At 36.0% G+C, this 18,196-nt stretch overlaps 1 protein-coding gene across 7 annotated transcripts in view; it reads left to right on the top strand.

Moving 5' to 3' along the window:
- The window catches only part of HELZ (helicase with zinc finger), a 158,857-nt gene that overhangs the window by 35,681 nt on the left and 104,980 nt on the right, over window positions 1-18,196 (top strand). For 6 of the 7 annotated variants that reach the window (XM_079904109.1, XM_079904105.1, XM_079904107.1 and 3 more), the window contains 7 exons: window positions 1,295-1,419; window positions 3,882-3,938; window positions 8,062-8,113; window positions 9,511-9,586; window positions 11,655-11,853; window positions 12,321-12,428; window positions 13,468-13,765. In XM_079904109.1, the coding sequence (XP_079760235.1) occupies window positions 1,295-1,419; window positions 3,882-3,938; window positions 8,062-8,113; window positions 9,511-9,586; window positions 11,655-11,853; window positions 12,321-12,428; window positions 13,468-13,765 (915 nt within the window). The other variant, XM_079904111.1, reaches the window with a different exon arrangement.

Below are 18,196 nucleotides of genomic sequence, written 5' to 3'. Positions count from 1 at the left end.
AATAAAAAAATTGAACCATATAACAGAAGGATATATTCAGTACAACCAAAATAAATATATTAAGAACAGGAATTCCCTGGTGGCACAGTGGTTAAGAATCCGCCTGCCAATGCAGGAGACATGGGTTCGAGCCCTGGTCCGGGAAGATCCCACATGCTGTGGAGCAGCTAAGCCCGTGCGCCACAACTACTGAGCCTGCGCTCTAGAGCCCGCGAGCCACAACTGCTGAGCCAGCTTGCCACAACTACTGAAGCCCGTGCGCCTAGAGCCCGTGCTCTGCAACAAGAGAAGCCACCGCAGTGAGAAGCCCGCGCACCGCAACGAAGAGTAGCCCCTGCTCACCGCAACTAGAGAAAGCCCACAGGCAGCAATGAAGACCCAACGCAGCCAAAAATAAATAAATAAAATAATTACATTTATTAAAAAAATATATATATATGTATTAAGGACGGACCCAATTGACTTTAAATGCAGTATATTATATTGATACTTAAACAAAACATTTCCTTGAAAATAATTAGAAAAAATGCAATTTCCAAAATATTTTCTTTCAGCAAATTATCTTTTTGCAAAGGAAGCTGAAGTGTGTATAAACTAAAAATAGAATCTTGGACTTAGCAGTAAAGAGAAAGGTACAGATTGTTTTACTGGTTGAACCATTAGCAGTTGTGGGAAATCATCTCAAATGACATGGCATAAAAATGAGTATATTCTGTATTGTTAGAAATATGTTCTCCTTGTGATTGTATTAAATTAAGTCAGTAAACCCTTGCAGACAAATTGGGTAGCATTTTCTCTGGCCATTTGACCATTGGGTTCTTAGTTAATCTTGCTGGTTTTGATAAAAGCTAATTCTTAATTACTTAGGAATTTCAAAATATTGAGGTTTGCAGTTTCTAATGCATTTTAATGGCACTGGATCTCTTTGTCAAAAATGCAAGAACTTTATTCAGCGAATATGTATCTCTGCAGTTTAAAAGCCCTCATTTACCCAGACATCATAGGTTGAACAGTATTTTCACTGGAGAGCTGTAAGATTAATTCTCCTCATGATTTTGTGGTGATCCTACCTGACTATAGGCTGTAGTAGGTTAGGTATGTTGATTTTCCCATTTTTTTTCTTGGCTTTATGCATGTCATGGACAGAACTGAAACATCACTGCCTTCCTCTAGTAGTTATAGTTATTCTTTTAGTATGAAAGAAGTCATGCTTGGGATAGTGTGCTAATAATAAAATTGAGAAAAATGTGTATCGAATGTTACGCGGTTAATGATGGCTGTTCTTTCATGACAGTGCTGGGAGAAGGACTGGCCAAGGGAGATGGTACCTTTCAAGCAGTACTTTGCTGCATGCAGCTTAAAGGAAAGCTCCAACTTGTATCCAGCATTCTTGCCAAGTCACTGACAGGAGAGTCCCTGGTATGTTGATGAGTTCTAAATTTGAATGTCTGAAAACGGATTCATCCATTTGACTCCTTAGGTGTATTACCTACGTTCCTCTAGGTTCTGTCAGAAATCAAAGTTTGTAAGTATCTTGAGATGCTTAATTCTCTTCAACAAACTGATGTTTAATCATTGGATTCTTGTAGTTTGTGATAATATATATAAGAATTGGAGATATTTTTTAAGCTTTGAAAGTATAGAATAAATAAATGATTTTCTTTAAAGGTATAATTTAACAGAACCTGGAAATATTTTTGAGTTTTAAAATGCTCCTGTGGACATATGATCTTATAGGGTTCTTAAATTCAGCAATTTATTTTATAAAATGCTTAAGTTTATCTAAACTAAGTAATAATTACTGTTGTTTCTGAAGATGTCATATGTGTAAGTTAATATTCATGACTGCTCTGATGGAGTTATCTAATTCTTTTCAGACTTTGGGATAAATGTTTGTATGTAGTATATAATTTTTGAGAGTTTTTGTCTGTTTTTGGATGAGATAATTGAAAGACTACTTTTTTTGTACTTTAGAGTTGGCAATCTATAGAAATTGGAAGAAAAGAGATATTATAACTTTTTTTTTACCAGTTGGTAACTGTTACAGCATTGGCTGATATTTTTCAGGAATCATAATGAAAAACAGTGAAAGCAAGAAAATATATGTATACTTTGTTATACAGCATGAATTCTCTATACTTTTATTCTGAATTAACATAAATTGTGGAAAGCAGGAGCAAAGTTGTGTTTTCACTGCAAATAAATATATATTTGGTAAAAAAAAAATGGAAATTAGGAAAGTACTTTGTATATTGTTGAGTGTAATGTAATGACCCGTCTCAGAGGGTAATTTAGTTATTTTCTAAGGAATTATTTTGCTGTGAATTGTTTAGTTGGTTTAACAGTATTTTTGGATGTCACCATTTTAACAAATGAATATAAAAGCTAAGATGTGTTATTAATATAGCAAAATTGTATGGGTATTTAGTTCTAAATAGATGATAAAGAATAGCTCTCTTCTTTATTATTTAGATAACTCTATCCTTAAGGAACTTTTCTATATAAGTTAAGCATATTACACAGTTTTACCTGTTGGATTTTTACTTATTTTATTTTATTATTTTTTAATTTATTGAGGTATAATTGCTTCACAGTGTTGTGCTAGTTTCTGCTGTACAGCGAAGTGAAATAGCCACACATATTCCCCCCTGACCCCAACTTCTGGATTTCCCTCCCATCTAGGTCACCACAGAGCATAGTGTAGTAGTCACCACAGAGCTGTACAGCAGGCTCTCAACTAGTTATCTGTTCCATACACAGCAGTGTATACATGTCAGTCCTAATCTCCCAATTCATCCCAGCCCCCCTTTCCCCCCTTGGTGTCCATACGTTTGTTCTCTACGTCTGTGTCTCTATTTCTGCTTTGCAGATAGGTTCATCTGTACCACTTTTCTCGATTCCACATATATGCATTAATATATGGTATTTGTTTTTCTCTTTCTGACTTACTTCACTCTGTATGACAGTCTCTAGGTCCATCCACATCTCTACAAATGACCCAGTTTCATTCCTTTTAATGTCGGAGTAATATTCCATTGTATATATGTACCACATCTTCTTTATCCATTCATCTGTTGATGGACATTTAGGTTGCTTCCATGACCTGGCTATTGTAAACAGTGCTGCAATTAACATTGTGGTACATGACTCTTTCTGAATTATGGTTTTCTCAGGGTATATGCCCAGAAATGGGATTGGTGGGTCATATGGTAGTTCTATTCTTAGTTTTTTAAGGAACCTCCTATCAACTTACATTCCCACCAACAGTGTAGGAGGGTTCCCTTTTCTCCACACCTTCTCCAGCATTTATTGTTTGTAGATTTTTAAATTTAAAATTAAGAAGAAGCAATTTGCTTTCAAATCTCAAGTGAAATTTGAATTTCAGAAGAGTGAATGTTTTATGTATTTTCCTTCAACAGCTTTGTTAATGAACCATCTTTAAGTAGTGTGATCATTGTATGTGAATCTGAGTCATAAGTAACTGAGTTCACCATTTTGTGAATCTAGCCTATTAGTTTTAGGAAAAAGGAGTTTTAAAAAGTTGAGGTTAAAAAAAAAGTTGAGGTTTATTTTTTTCTTTACTTACTCTATCTTGCTCTTCAGTGATACCCTTTGTGAATATTTTATTGAATTAATCTTAAATTCTTAGGCAAGGTGAATACAGTGTTTTAGGGCACACTGTATCTTTTGTCCTGTTAATCTTTTTAACTTTGCGCATAGGTGGTTAGCTTTATCATCACCTCAATGATGGTAATGGTAATGAGGATGGGAGATGAGTTTTCTTTTTACAGATGAACCTTAGAAACAGCTGAAGAGTTAAGTCCCCATAGTAAAGAACTAATACACTACTTGGTTTTTCCATTTTTCATTTGCCGTTTCAGAATGGGATGGTAACAAAAGATTTGACAAGACTAAAAATACTTCTCACAGAAACGGAGGTAAGACTATTTCAGTGGATCTCTTTGGGAAGAGTTTAACGCAGTCTGGCTAGTACGTGTTCTTTATTAAAATTTGGAAAATCACTGGGCATCAGCAAGGCTTTAAAGATGGGGTACTGCAACCTTTAGACTTTCCGTAACCAGGCTTGGTCCCATCCTAGGAACTTTGCTTCCTGTCAACGTGCCTCTGCATCCCAGGTCTTCTGTTTTGTCCCTAATTTTTGTTAGCTGTCTCTGGCCAATAAATGGAAAGATAATGGGGAAATTTTAGTTTTTAACTACATCTGGCTATTAGAAAATTCTGTTTTTAATAGTGAGATACTCCTCAAGCCTTCTGTGTTTTTAAGTAACTAATGGAAGTCTGTGATTTGAGGAGGTTTTTTAGGGAGTGAGTTTAGCTGGTGGAAATAATGTGTATCAGGGTAAATGGTGAACGAAAATGTGCTCTGGTGAAGCAGTTGAAGGCTGGGGACAGCAGTGGCACGTAAAAGGCCCGTGGCTTTGTACGTCTCACATTTCTATTCCTCACACCGGCATATAGAAGTATTTTTATTCAGATGTCTCATTTTACAAATAGCCATTTTTGTCAGTTTTTATCATAAATGGAAGCCCATGTAAAGTGATCGCTTGGTTGGCTTATTTATTTAAAAAGTGGCACCTACTGTGTGCTAGGTATTATGCTTGGTGCTGAGGATACAGCACTGAACAAGACACTCATGGTCCTTGTCGTCTGGGAGGTTAGAGTCTTGGGGAGGAGATAGACGATAAATACATAAATTAATTAAACAAGTATAGATATAATTCGCATTGAGGTAAGTGGTATGAGGGAAAAGAATAAGCTTTCTGTGGTGGGGAAAGAATAAGCTTTCTGTGATGGAAAAATAACTGGCGTGGTGGTGAGGGGATGAGACACTTAAGCTGAGTTGAGAATGGAGAAGGTGCTGGTCTCGTGGAGAGTGCGATAAGGGTGCTCCCATCAGGCCAAGAGGATGAGAAGAGCCCCCAGGTGTAAACCTTGACCTCCTGTAGATTACTTTCCCACTTCAAATCTAATCATACATCGCAGTTCATACCAACAAATAAGTAAGCAAAGAAGATAGTCATCATGAATTATATAAGTTGCATAAAGATACTGTTTGTTTTGCTACAATTAAATATAGCCTTTTAAAAAATGTTATTTTCTTAGTCTTATGTTATCTTATTATGAATTAACTGAGAATCAATAAGCTCTAATTAACTTCAAAGCCATTTCCCTTCTGGTATATATGTAGTCTTTTAATTTCTAAGAAGTAAAATATGACAGTTATAAGTGTTTTAGACTTTTAAAATGAGAACATAAAATAAGATGATTTGGGGCCTTGTTCTCCTCTTTTATTACCTTACTTGAATTAGCAGCTTTACATCTGATAATCATACACAAATATATATAAAATTTTATTTTTAATATTTATAATCCTGTTATGTATAAGGTCACAAATATCACTTGACTCTCATTTTGTGACTGTACTTTCGGAATAAGTGACTTAAATTTTGTTTATAATTTCTTTTCTGTGTAGCCAGAGTAGTAGTATTTTTGGTTAGTGAACTGGTACTATTAAAAAATCCATCTAGAAAAAGTTAACAAACAATGATACCCTTACTTATTATTGCACCTGACGTATTTAAAAATAGCAACAATTTGTTATTTAAAGATTGGGCTGAGCTGATGTTTAACCTGTAAATGCTGGTGGATTAGAATAAAGACATGGAACTAAAGGCTGACTAATGGAAAGAAAAACAACGCATATTCTTTAGAAAAATTTCAAATATCCAATCAATAGATTTGATTGTAAATTTACAGGAATTCTAGCAGTGTGAACTTCGGCTGCCTTCCCTGAAGGTCTCAGTAAAGACTGAAAATCACAAACTAATTGATGTTGCCCTTCTGTCTTAGGGTCTGAGCATATAAAAAGGGTGTTAAAAAAACAAAACTAAACACAGTACCAGGAAACTAAAAGCCACAGTGGCCAAATATTCAGCCCAGGCTTGAGCTTCTCATTTTTACCAGCTCTTCTGATGAGGATGTGCTGTTCACCAGACCCCACCAGACTGAGAACTACAGTGTCAGCACATGCATACTCTGCCCGTTTGCAGATTGTTGTAGATGCTGACTCACTAAATACACCACGTATGTTTCCCTTCTGACGGTTATAAATGCTTTAAGCTTCATTTCATCACCAAAACATTTTTCCCCATTTTTTCTCACATATTTGGTAAATTTATTTTGATAAATTTTTTTAGAGGAGATATTTTCAATTTATACTTGAAGTGAATTTTTAGCTCTTAAAAATTCTGTGCAGTTAGAATCATATTTTAAGGGCTACTGTGGGACTATGCTGCTTAGATCTTGCTTCTAGAATTTTAAAGGATCTTTTAATGTACCTTTTTGGTGCGCATAGAGTCCTTATAATGTTAATAATTACTCCTGATTTATTTGTTAGCTTATGTATTCTTATATTCAGTCCTCATTTTACAAAAAGAATGGGTTGTCTTTAAAAACTTGTTAGTAAGTAGTTTGAGAATCAGAAGGCATTTTCCTGTTGAAACAGTATTATGGTGATTTAGTTCCAGCCCAGCCTAAAAAGGGTCCATTTTAATCAGTGACATGTAAATTATGGTGATATTATTGTTTCAGTTATACCCAATTAGCATTTATGCCATTCTTTCTATGGTACAAGACATTCCAAATATCATCTTGGGATACCGTTTCCTCCTTCTCATTCAGTTCAACATTTACTGAGTGCGTGTGCTCTTCAAGGTTCTTTGCGTTTTGGAAAGCTGAGAAATCCATGAAAAACAATCTGAAGGGCCAGCCCAAGATGTGCATAGCTAATGTACCCACAGGGCAGCCTGTGGTCAGCAGGTTCTGTAATGGAAGTACAAGCAGGGAAAGGAGAGATAAACACCCTGCAGGGAAACCAGGGAGGCTAGTGTCAGAACTGAAGTTAAAGGATAGAGGCAGCTAAGTAAAGACCCAGGAGTGACTTGGTACAATAAGTTGGCAGTCAGTTGGTTCAGGGGTAGATGAGACAAGTAGTAATGATGCTCTTACCTAGGATAGTGGCAGGGGGCGTTGAGTATGAGACAGACATGAGAGGCATTCTAGACCTGGTTGGGCAAAGATTTGGAGAATACTCGGAGCAGGACAGAGTCTGACTTTCAGGGTTTCAGCCTGGCTCTTTTGGGGGAAGATGAATCCATTCACTTGAGATAAGCAGCACTGAAGGAAGATGAGCTTTGGGGTTAAAGTTGATGAATTTTATTTAAACATACTGTGTTTGAAGTGCATGGGCGGTCATCCATCCATCTACCCATCCCCCCATCCATCCAGATTTACTGAGCATTCATTATGTGCCGGATCCTCTGAGGCGCAGGAATGCAGAAAGGCAGTTGCAGGCTATTGACAGTGGGTCTGTGCATGGCTGACAGTGACCCAGCATGTAAAATGCTATAGGATAGTTAAGCGGCACTTAACTATTCTCTAGCTGGCACTCAGTTGAAATTGGGGGTGTGGAGCTTAGAGTAAAGTTATAGCCAAAGGGGCAGATGGAGGTCTTACCTGCATTCGAGGGGTCGAGAAAGCCAGGAAGTCAGGGTGAGTGGGTCCCCAGCCATGGGCTCCACTGTGGGAGAAGGTCTCATCCTAGAGCAGCGAGGGGGACTCGGCCAGGATATGCTCCCCGGTCCTGAAGTGGTGGTGGTGCTGCACTTGATGCAGGAGAAGTGGCTGGTCATACTGTAGGCGTTAGCAGAGGAGAGTGCAGTACATACACGGATGGAAGGTGCTACTCCACGGGGTTCAGGGCTGGGGACTGAGACTTCTCTTGCACCCAGGTAATTTTTATGTAGGGAAGGAATCTCTATCAGTTTCCTTAATGAGGACCATAGAAGTACTTCTTTTCCATACTTACATATGGAAACTAGAGCAAAGAGCAAAAAACACCGTTTGCATATTAATGTTTATTAAAAATTTCTAAATATTCAATCTAAAGCTTTTTAAAAAATATTTAAAATTTCCAAGTTTAATTCAACATCAACTAGTTATTTCTTATTATAAAAATTTCTTTCATTTGAAAAATTGCAGACAGCAACTGGTAATGTCCTCCCTGGATATCACGTGGAAGACTTAGAAGAGGGTAAGTACGAAACTGCATAACTTCTGGTAGCTGTGATTTTGAGCATTGCTTCTTTATTGATTATTGGGAGGAAATTTCTGAGTTAGATTACATGTTAGTGGAGGTACAGGAGAGAATATAAAGATATAACTTAAGAAGTAGTGCGGATGGAAGCAGTTCATTCACTAGCCCCTGTCATGGAGTTATAGAGTACGGAGATGGGAGGTAACCCCAGAAGTGACCTATTTTACCTTCTTTCCTCCATGTGCGCAGTTCTGAACTTGAATGAACCCTGCTCTTAGCAATCTGTAGAGGGAGGTCTTTTCTCCTTTCTCTCTATCACAGGCTAGTACAGTTACTACTTTTTGGAAGTGCTGACCTGTAAGCTGAGTTGTTCCTGCCACAATGAAAGTCTGTGATTCTCCTCTTCTCCTGCCAGGGGAAGGTGAAGAGAGACTGGCATTCACTGAGCGTTTGCTAAATGATGTCTACCACGTAGTGGCTTTCACAGAAACGAGTACTGACTTCTTAGAGTCTTTCTTCATCTTTTTGATAGGTGATAAAACTGATGTTCATTAAGGTTCGGTAATTCTCCCAGTCACGCAGATAGGAAGGGGTGAAACGCAGCTTTAAGCTCAGCCGGGCAGAGTGTGTTTTGGGGGCGGGGGAGCACAGTGACTTGTGAGGGGGTAGAAAATGGCTGCAAGGTCCTGGGACACTTACTGCTGCCCGCTCAGCCTCTAGAGCTCAACCGTTCTCTCTGACGCTTTGTTTTCCTGGCTTATTTGGGACCTTTTATCCACGTGCATTAAAACGCATTGTATTCAGAAGGAAACTAATGTTATTTTTTAGCTCCTATCTCAGAATTCACCTTTTTGAACTTCATTTCAATTATTAAAAAAAGATTACTTTATTCAGTGCCATGTGTCAGACAGCCCTAAGGAACGTGGATGGTAATGTGGAACTTCTTCTCACTCCATATGCAGTACTGGAATTTGTTTTACAAAATTTCCTTCCAGGATACCATAATTTTCTCATTCCTGAAATAGTTCCTAATAGAGACACGACTCATACTTAAGAAATGACAAGCATGCCAAACACATCTCCCCTTTAGATGCCAGGCAGGAGACTGCACTTGGAAGTATGTCTGCCAGTCGCTGGGGTAGAGTAAGGGCCATTGATTTGTCTTAGCTGCTGTGTAACTGCTTCTTCAGTGGTTTCTAAGTTTCATATGCTAAGTGATTTATAATTCATTTGATTGGTAGAGGGCTCTTTTGGTAGAGGCAAGCATGTCATGTTCTTTTTACATCATCTGAGATGATGTGTATGGAGGGTTTATAGTATTTCTTACACATTAAAATATCAGAATTATCAGCAAGCCTCAAATGATAAGACTATATATCCTGATTACTCTCTAGGATCTTGTAATGGTTGGCATTTCCGCCCACCACCTAGGGGAATCACAAGCAGCGAGGAATATACTTTGTGTAAAAGGTAACGTGAATTTTTTTTTTAAACCAATGACATGTCTTTATTCAAAGGATAGTTAATTTTCCTTCACTTTTTGAAAAGTAGTAATTCCAATTTAAAGAAGATAATATGTGAAGGAAGAAGCATAACAATTGAGTAGAATGGTTTATTTTCAATTTGAAACAGAAGCCAAAATGGTCATTATCATTAAATAATAAAAATCAAAACCATATTGATGATCCTTCTTTTAATTATAAACAACAGTGATCTAAATGGAGATTGTTAAGACTTCTGTAATACCAGTTGGATTAATATGACTCAATTTAATTGCTGATCTCGTTTATGTGAAATTTACCTAAATTATGGTGATTGAAGTTGAAGTTACCTTATTTAAACTGAAATGGAGCATAAAATAGATAAAGAAATCTTAAATTATTTTAATAACTTTTCTAAAAAAGAGAAAATCTGTTATCACGTAATCTTATATAGAATTTATGAGTAATTTATATTTGAAGGGCTAACCTTTCAAAATTTAATAATTATATGTTAAGGTAGAAAGAATTTTTAAAGTTACATTAAGAAAGGTTCTTTTTATAAGAACTAGAAACTATTGGTTTTTTAGATATAAGTTCTAATTACTCTGGGTTGCTTTTGATAATGAAGGAAGTTTGATATGCAGCTTTGATGATTGAATAGTCAAGAGGTCAGGTTTGATTTTATTGCAGAAATAAAGAAACTAGGTAGTAAATTTTTAAAATCCTGGTGGCATCAATGTTGTAGGAGAGGTAGAACGTGATCCTATGCAAAGGAAGTATGAGAAAATTCATAGTCCAGATGAGACTATCAAACCTTCAATTTTTAGGGAAATAATTTAAAGCAAAGCAATAGAAAGACAAAGAAATATTTGGCTTATTACGACATACTGAAGAGAAACAAATGCATGATTTTAAATGTGTCTTAAGCATAAGAGAACTTAATAAATAGCATAATTTAAGTTCGAGTACTTTATGTATCATCAAGAAAAGCTTTAAATACACTCGTCTTTTCAAATAGGGTGAAACACTTGATAATGTACACTGTGCTGTGGTTCATTTTGTATTTCTTATTATTCATATTTTTCCAGTTGAAAAATTATCTATAACATAACATCGCTTTTATCCATTTGCTATTTATAGTTTGATTTTCATTTTTTCTCTCAGAAGATCTTTTATTATTTTTTGAATGTTTAAAAACTGGCTGGATCTATTATTTTATAGAGTATTTAAAACTTAAAAAAGTTACTGATCAAAGTCTTGCATTTTTATCTGTTTTGACCATTGAATTATCAGTTGAATTTTCTGAGTCATAAGCATTGAGAAATATTAACCCTATAGCCTCTAAAATGAACGTTTATGAATTTACCCATTGAAGAATTTAATCTGACTATTGAATTAATTGTGATTCTTACATAAAACTTTTATTCTTTATTTATTTAAAACTTCAAGCAAATTAATATAGTCCAATATTTTCAATGAAATATAGGCAATAGTAATGTAGAGAAGAGTGAAGGCATTACGTTTGAAGGTGAAAAGTAGAAGCCTTGAAATGTTAATTCAGTGACATATTACTTTTTTTTTTTTTTTTCCCAGAACAAAATTTCTAGTATGTGGAAAATTTTCTTTAGGTCGTATCATTTTGGGAAGTAGGGCATACCTGTGCTTGACGAACTAATCCACTTGATGTCAGTGTTGCTTTAGAAAAATTCTGCTCTAAGAGGAATTGTCTAACAGAGTTGTTATGTCATGAAGGAAGCTACCTTTGCAATGCCAGTTTTTGTGGGTGGGGGGCGGTTATGAATATGTTCTGCTTTGTCATCCCCTTATTCCAGAGAAAGAGGTCAGTGAACATGGGGGGGTTGCTGTTTTGATTAACTGTTACAAATGTTTCCTAAACGTCTTCTTCCTCTTCGGTGCAAGACATGTGATAAATATGGCCTTTCAGGAGATGAAGTTTTGTTTTTGTTATTGGAGAGTCGGAGGGCAAATGCTGGAAGTTTATCTTTTAAATGGTCCAACAAAGTATATGATAAAACAGTCTTTCCTATTCTACTTAGATTTTTAGAGCAAGGAATCTGTAGGTATGGTGCCCAGTGTACTTCAGCACATTCCCAGGAAGAACTAGCAGAATGGCAGAAAAGATATGCTTCACGGTTGATAAAATTGAAACAGCAAAATGAGAATAAACAGCTCTCAGGCAGTTACATGGAAACCTTGATAGAAAAGTGGATGAATTCATTATCTCCTGAGAAAGTGGTGAGGAAAATAAACTGCATTTTTTTGTTTGTTTGTTTTAAACAGTGCCCTTGTTTGAGTCTTGACTTTGTTTCGTGCTGTATCTTGGTTTATTTCCCTATCCTCTATATGAAACACTTGATTCTTGATAAAGTGTTTTTAGTAGCAAAAGTAGACCCATTTGCTAAAATAAAGAGCAGAACTAAACCATTTGTTTGGAGACTTGCAGGTATTATATTAATTTGTCTTCATTCAGGGAGTTTTTATTGCCATTTTTTTTTGTTGTTGTTGTTAGTTTTCTTATGTCTCTTATTTTAGCTTTATTATATTTTGTGCTTATAAAAATAACTGAAAATTAATGTATAAAATACCTTGCTTTGTAAACAGTTCCATCAGCATCTTTACCGTTAACATTTATTTACCATGCCAAAAGTGTCTGTTTGTGTTTTTAGGAATAAAACGTAACATTAGTTGCTCTCTGTTTTCAGCTTAGTGAATGTATAGAAGGAGTAAAGGTAGAGCATAATCCTGATCTGTCCGTTACTGTCAACACCAAAAAATCTCACCAGACATGGACCTTTGCTCTCACTTGTAAGGTATGAATTTTGTGATAGTTAAAGAATATAAATGTCTTTCAGTTTTCATAAAGGCTTTTTGGACCTTTAAATCTGTGTGTTGAAAGAGCATTGAAAATGTTTTATTCTAAGTGCATTTTTATGTGGGTTCTATATTGTGGTAAAGCATATTTCTGTATTTTGATCATGAAGGGCACAGATTTTTCTTAGATTTTGAGATAAAAGCTTTGTAGATGTTCAGATACTTGCTTATTTATTTATTTGGTGAAGAGGTCTTCGACATGTTGTCTTCCAAACTTAAAACGTAGGATGGGGTTCACGGCTTGTAGTTAACTATTTAAAAATTGAATTGTTTAATCTGGTGGTTCTAAGATATTCAAACAATGAGTTTGTTTTTAATTTTGATTTAATGAAATCACAAATTCTGTAATAACGGGTTTTTAATATGAGACATTTTTCTGCAGTGCTTCCCATCCTGAATTATAATAGTCAAAGTTTAAGAATGAAGCAAAGTAAAATATTTCTGTGAATATATGCAGTGGAAAAGTTTTGTGTACTTTTTTGTGATGTTTCTTCCACTGTACCATCTGCATCTTGGGATGAAAAATCTGGGAACGTTTAGCTTTGGCCTTGAACCCAATTCAGTGTCTTCAGAGGTCACTGCTCTCCTATGAAGACTTCCTCCTTGAGGCTAGATGAAACTTTTTTAGGCCAAGGGTATGGAAAGTTGGAGGTGATGGTGATACAGGGTGAAAGCTTTTGCCACAGTGAAAGATGAATGTATCACAGAAAGAGCAGGGAGGCTAGTAATGTGGCGTAAATATATCGTTTTTGAAACTGTCAGCCTTATTGAGGTATAACTGACATCATAAATATATCATTTTAACAACTGATTTTTTTTTCTTAAATGGCTTATGAGTACAACTTGTATTTTTAACATAGTGTCTTAGAAGCATGGGAAAGTAAAAGTCCCTTATGGCAATATTTTCATTGAAGAGCCCAATTACAACTGGATTTTTCACCCCCTTGTACTCAACAAATTATTCTAACTTCCTTGTAGCCTGCAAGAATGCTGTACCGTGTAGCATTGCTTTACGATGCTCATCGCCCTCATTTTAGTATCGTTGCAATATCTGCCGGAGATAGTGCTACCCAGGTGTCACAAGAAGTCCCAGAAAACTGTCAAGAATGGATAGGAGGAAAGATGGCCCAAAATGGATTAGATCATTACGTGTATAAAGTCGGGATAGCATTTAACACAGAAATATTTGGAACTTTTCGCCAAACCATAGTTTTCGACTTTGGATTGGAACCAGTACTCATGCAAAGAGTAATGATTGATGCAGCTTCTACAGAAGGTAAAATTTAGCCTTTTTTCCCCTGATAACGATGTATTAAAAGGCACTGTAACAGCACCATTAAAAGACAGGTACTGGCCCCTAAATATACCATGGACAGGGAGGGAATAGTAAGAAAAAGATCCCAAGTTTATTGACTCATTTACTGTGTAATGGGATTAGAATGGTTTGCATTATGCCCTGGTCACTTCATACAGTCATCAGGCAAAGCTTGCTTTGAGGTTCCCCAGACTTGTATAAGTAGATGGTCAGGTCTCCTTTGGTCTGCCAACTTCATTTGATGATTTTAGCGCAGTTAAAACCTTTCAGTGTTAGTTTGGGTAGAATGTAATTTCAGTGGTAATTGTGAATACACCTACAGTGTCTATTTCCATGTTCAACTGATGGTCCAATTAACTTTGCTGATATTAGTATGTTATCTCTGAATGGAAAGTCCTAACAATAAGCTTTCATAACTTGATTTTACTAGTATAAAGGAGACCACAGTGCCTTTAATAGGATTTGCTTTCATGTTCTTGGGAAGAGGTCCCTGGTTTTAACATGCAGGCACCTGCAGAAGATGGTGAATTACTTTGTGAATTGTCATGTTACTGCCTAAACCTCAATTTTACGCCAAGATCCAGCTGGATAAGGGAAGGGCATGCTAGCCTCCATTTCCTTGGCTCTTGGTTGGATTTATAGGTGCTTTATTTCCTGAGCACTAAATATTTATTTAACAAGCACTTCGTATAGCAGAGCTGTCTGAAACTTGCTGTTATATTGGCTATAACTAAGCATATTGTGGAGGATGTTTTTCATTCTGTCCACAGTGTCCCATTTATGAGAACCTAGAAGTTTTTTTCATGAGTAAATGCTAGGACTTTATTTTTTGGACATAACGAACAGGTGGAACTGGTTCTGTCCCCTTACCTTTAGCTGTGAGTAGGGTTGAAGCAACATTTGTGCCAAAATTGAACAAGTAGGTGTTACTTCTTGTATCTGTGCTCATATTATTACCCAGACTTCATTTTACCCATATTTCTCATTTACTTTGATCCCTTTTACCTGTTTTTATTCTGTTGTGTTCTGCTTTTGTCATCTTTCTACTACTCTTTGGAATAAAAATATGTTAATTCCCATAGCCAAACAGATACAGTAGTTGATGAAATAAAAATACTTGATTTATATTTACTAATAGAGCAGTTAGTTGGCAGATTTTTTTCTGTAAAGGGCCAGATAGTAAATATTTTAGGTGTTACAGGGCAGATGATCTCTATTCCAATTACTCAGCTCTGCATTATAGTGAGAAAGCTGCCATAGACAATATGTAAATGGATGGGTGTGACTGTGTTCCAGTAAAACTTTATTTTCAAAAACAACGCAGGCTGGATTTCTCTTGAATGCAGTGGTTTGTTTACTCTTACGCCATTACGTTGCTTTTAGAGACTAGAACTTGAGGACTACTGGATTGCACCTTTCTTAAATCATAAGGAGATTTAAAATCATACAGATACTGACATGCATCTCCTACTCTCAAATATAATTCTAAAAGGATGTTCTTGGCTTACATGTGGGTTGTACTTTAAAAGTTTGCTTTTAGATTGTGGCTTTTAACTCATGACTCATTTCCCATAAAAATAAGTTTGTAAGTGTTGTCAAAAATCTGTACTAGTTAATAAAAGCCTATTTAATTAATAATGTAAAATATTAAATATCTGCAATAAAAAGAGGAAATGAGGAGGATTTCAGGGCACCCTCATGGGCTTGAGAGATTGAGGGTGCTTTGGCGGCTTTTGCCCCAGCTATGTGCTACTTTTCTAGTTGGAGAAACAGAGCAGTGGACAGACTTCAGAGTTAAATAGAACTGGATTCAAATCCTGATTTTCTACTTAATTCCTGTATGACCCTGGGCAGAGAACTTAACATCTCTGAGCTTCGTGTGGAAACTTCTGGTAAATGGGGCTAGTAGTATCTGTCATAGAGGATTATCGTGAGAACTGGAACTAAACCTTGCGCAGCATCTGGCACGTAGCAGGCATTCAGTAGATAGTAGCTGCTGATGTTATCATTAGCCATCATTAGGATAATTTCCGGTTTGCAAACAGAAAGAAAAAAGGAAGAGAGAAGGGTTTTTTGTTTGGTTTTGTTTTTGTGTTTTTGTTCTCTAGTGAGGACCCAGACTAGGGTGCAGCCAGGGGACTGAAGAGCAGAGATGAAGACCCAAGTTACTGAGGCAGCAGCACTTAGGGATCTTGGCAAGAGAAGTTGTCCCAAGATGAATGATGTTTTGAGACTGGTAACTGGAAGAAATAAAGAGTCTCATTTCTGATGTTTCTGATATATCAGTTTGAAAATATAGTAAAATTTATATTTGATTCAGATATGGTAGCGGGAATTAATACAGACAGGGATGTTCTCCCATTTGGGACCAATACTATATACCCTCCCCCCTTTCTATACTACTATATCCTTTTTCTTAGTGACCTTTTTGCAGTTTGATATCTTTGCCTATTTTCCTTTAAACAAGGTCTTACTTCTAATTATGTTATGGAAAATAATTGAATAAAATCAAGCATTTTCTTGAACTAATTTGGAAACATTAAAACAATTTCACATAGTGAAATTTGTTTTTCAAGGACATAGGAAAAACAAATATTACAAGAGAACAATATAAAATCTACAAAATGTATTTTCTGATAAGATATTTTGAACATTATAAAGAGAAAAACTTAAATCTAGGTTTAGGCAAGCTAGATGACATTTGATTGGCTTTTTCTGTCATCAATTTAGCTGACCTGTTGTGCTCATTTTTAGTTCTGTCTTTGATATTTTTACTACTCTTACAATTGATGTAGTTTTTTTCATTGTTTTTTCCTTGTTGGTGAGGTTCAGGTACAGAAAAAGGCATTATATGAACTAAAAAAATTTTTTTTGGATTAAAGATGTGCTTCTCACAAATTTGTGGCAAAGGACATTTACAAAAGAAGGAAGTTAGTGAGTTTCCCCCTTGCTTAGAACACAAACTGCATTATACACTTTATACCTCAATTTGAGTCATAGAAGATTTTTGCTTGACAAAACTGATCTGGAATTCTGCTTTGAATGTCTGGAAACTACATGTTGGAAATTAGTTCTTATATGTAAATTTGAAAATGGTATTTATTACACATTACTTTTAGTCTAGCAATGTATGTTAAAATTAACATTAAAAGTACGTCTTAAAAATTATCTCTGGCTGTCAAAGTTGTTGGTAAATTAAGGACATGTTTATATGTATAAATATATAATGTTTACTATTACGGGGTCAGAAAATTAATAGAAAAATTGATATAAAAAATAGGGGCTTCCCTGGCAGTCCAGTGGTTAAGACTCCACGCTTCCAATGCAGGGGGCACGGGTTCAGTCCCTTGTCGGGGGAACTAAGATCCCATATGCTGCATGGCGTGGCCAAAAAGAAAAAAACAGAACAAACAAAAAATAGTAGATTTGTCAATAAAAGATAAATGTAAATGAGTAGAAGCATGTAAAAAGTGTGAGGCGCTCCTGTGTTGGCGCTCCTGTGTTGGCGCTCCTGTGTTGCTACTCCGCTGCTTTCACCTTTTATTAGCCTCATTAAGAGAGCAGACAGCATGGGTAAGCTACGAGGTGTTCATCTTACGTCTGAGTAGCTCTTTTAGTGAAAGGAACAATGTTGAAATGGATAGCTGAAGTCGTAGTTTGGGTTTCCTTTGGGATTTTGTTTTATTGTTGATTTGGGCTGTCAAGATTTGTAAAGCCACAGACCAAAATGTTTCCTAAGGAAGAGTGTTGTATCCAATTTTGGAATTAGGAGTCATTTCGTCTCATTCTCTTTAAGTCCTAGATAAATATACCTGTTTTTAATAAATCCCACATTTGAAAGGCATTTACTGCATGCTTCTTGCGTGTCAGCCTTTGTGCTGGGTATGTAGGACACTGCATGTTTTTCTCCTAACTTCTTATCCACGGTCTAGGGTTTGTTACGGATAATTTTCAAGTCTGCTGTACTACATGCTTCAAGATAAAACAAACCAACCCTTTGGATGCTTTATTAGAATAGTAACTATGTGGCTGAAACGAGAGCAGTTGCTATTCACAGTAATCAGAAGGGTGAGGGAAGTTGGGAAGCGAATCTTGTGTCAGACTAGTTATTCCAACCTTGGATTCTATTTTTGATAGTAACAGTTCTTCCCTACGTTATCTTCAGGAAATTATGTTCTAATTATCAGGTACGTTCTAATTATCTTTAACTTTTTCTTATGAATTTCTCTTAAAATACATGTGTAGCTTCTGCCTATCAAATCTCAGGGTAACACATTCCGCAGGTTTCTAATTTGTCAGCGTTTCAGGTTTACTATTACAGGAATTGGTTAATAAGTCAGTGTTAAACTCGCCCTAAGTGATTTTATGCATATTGATTCTAACCTGTTCACT

The sequence above is a fragment of the Stenella coeruleoalba genome (genome assembly GCF_951394435.1).
Source record: "Stenella coeruleoalba genome assembly, chromosome: 19".
NCBI classification, from domain to species: domain Eukaryota; kingdom Metazoa; phylum Chordata; class Mammalia; order Artiodactyla; family Delphinidae; genus Stenella; species Stenella coeruleoalba.
Note: the sequence above shows the minus strand (reverse complement) of the source record. Positions and strands in the feature narration are given on the sequence as shown.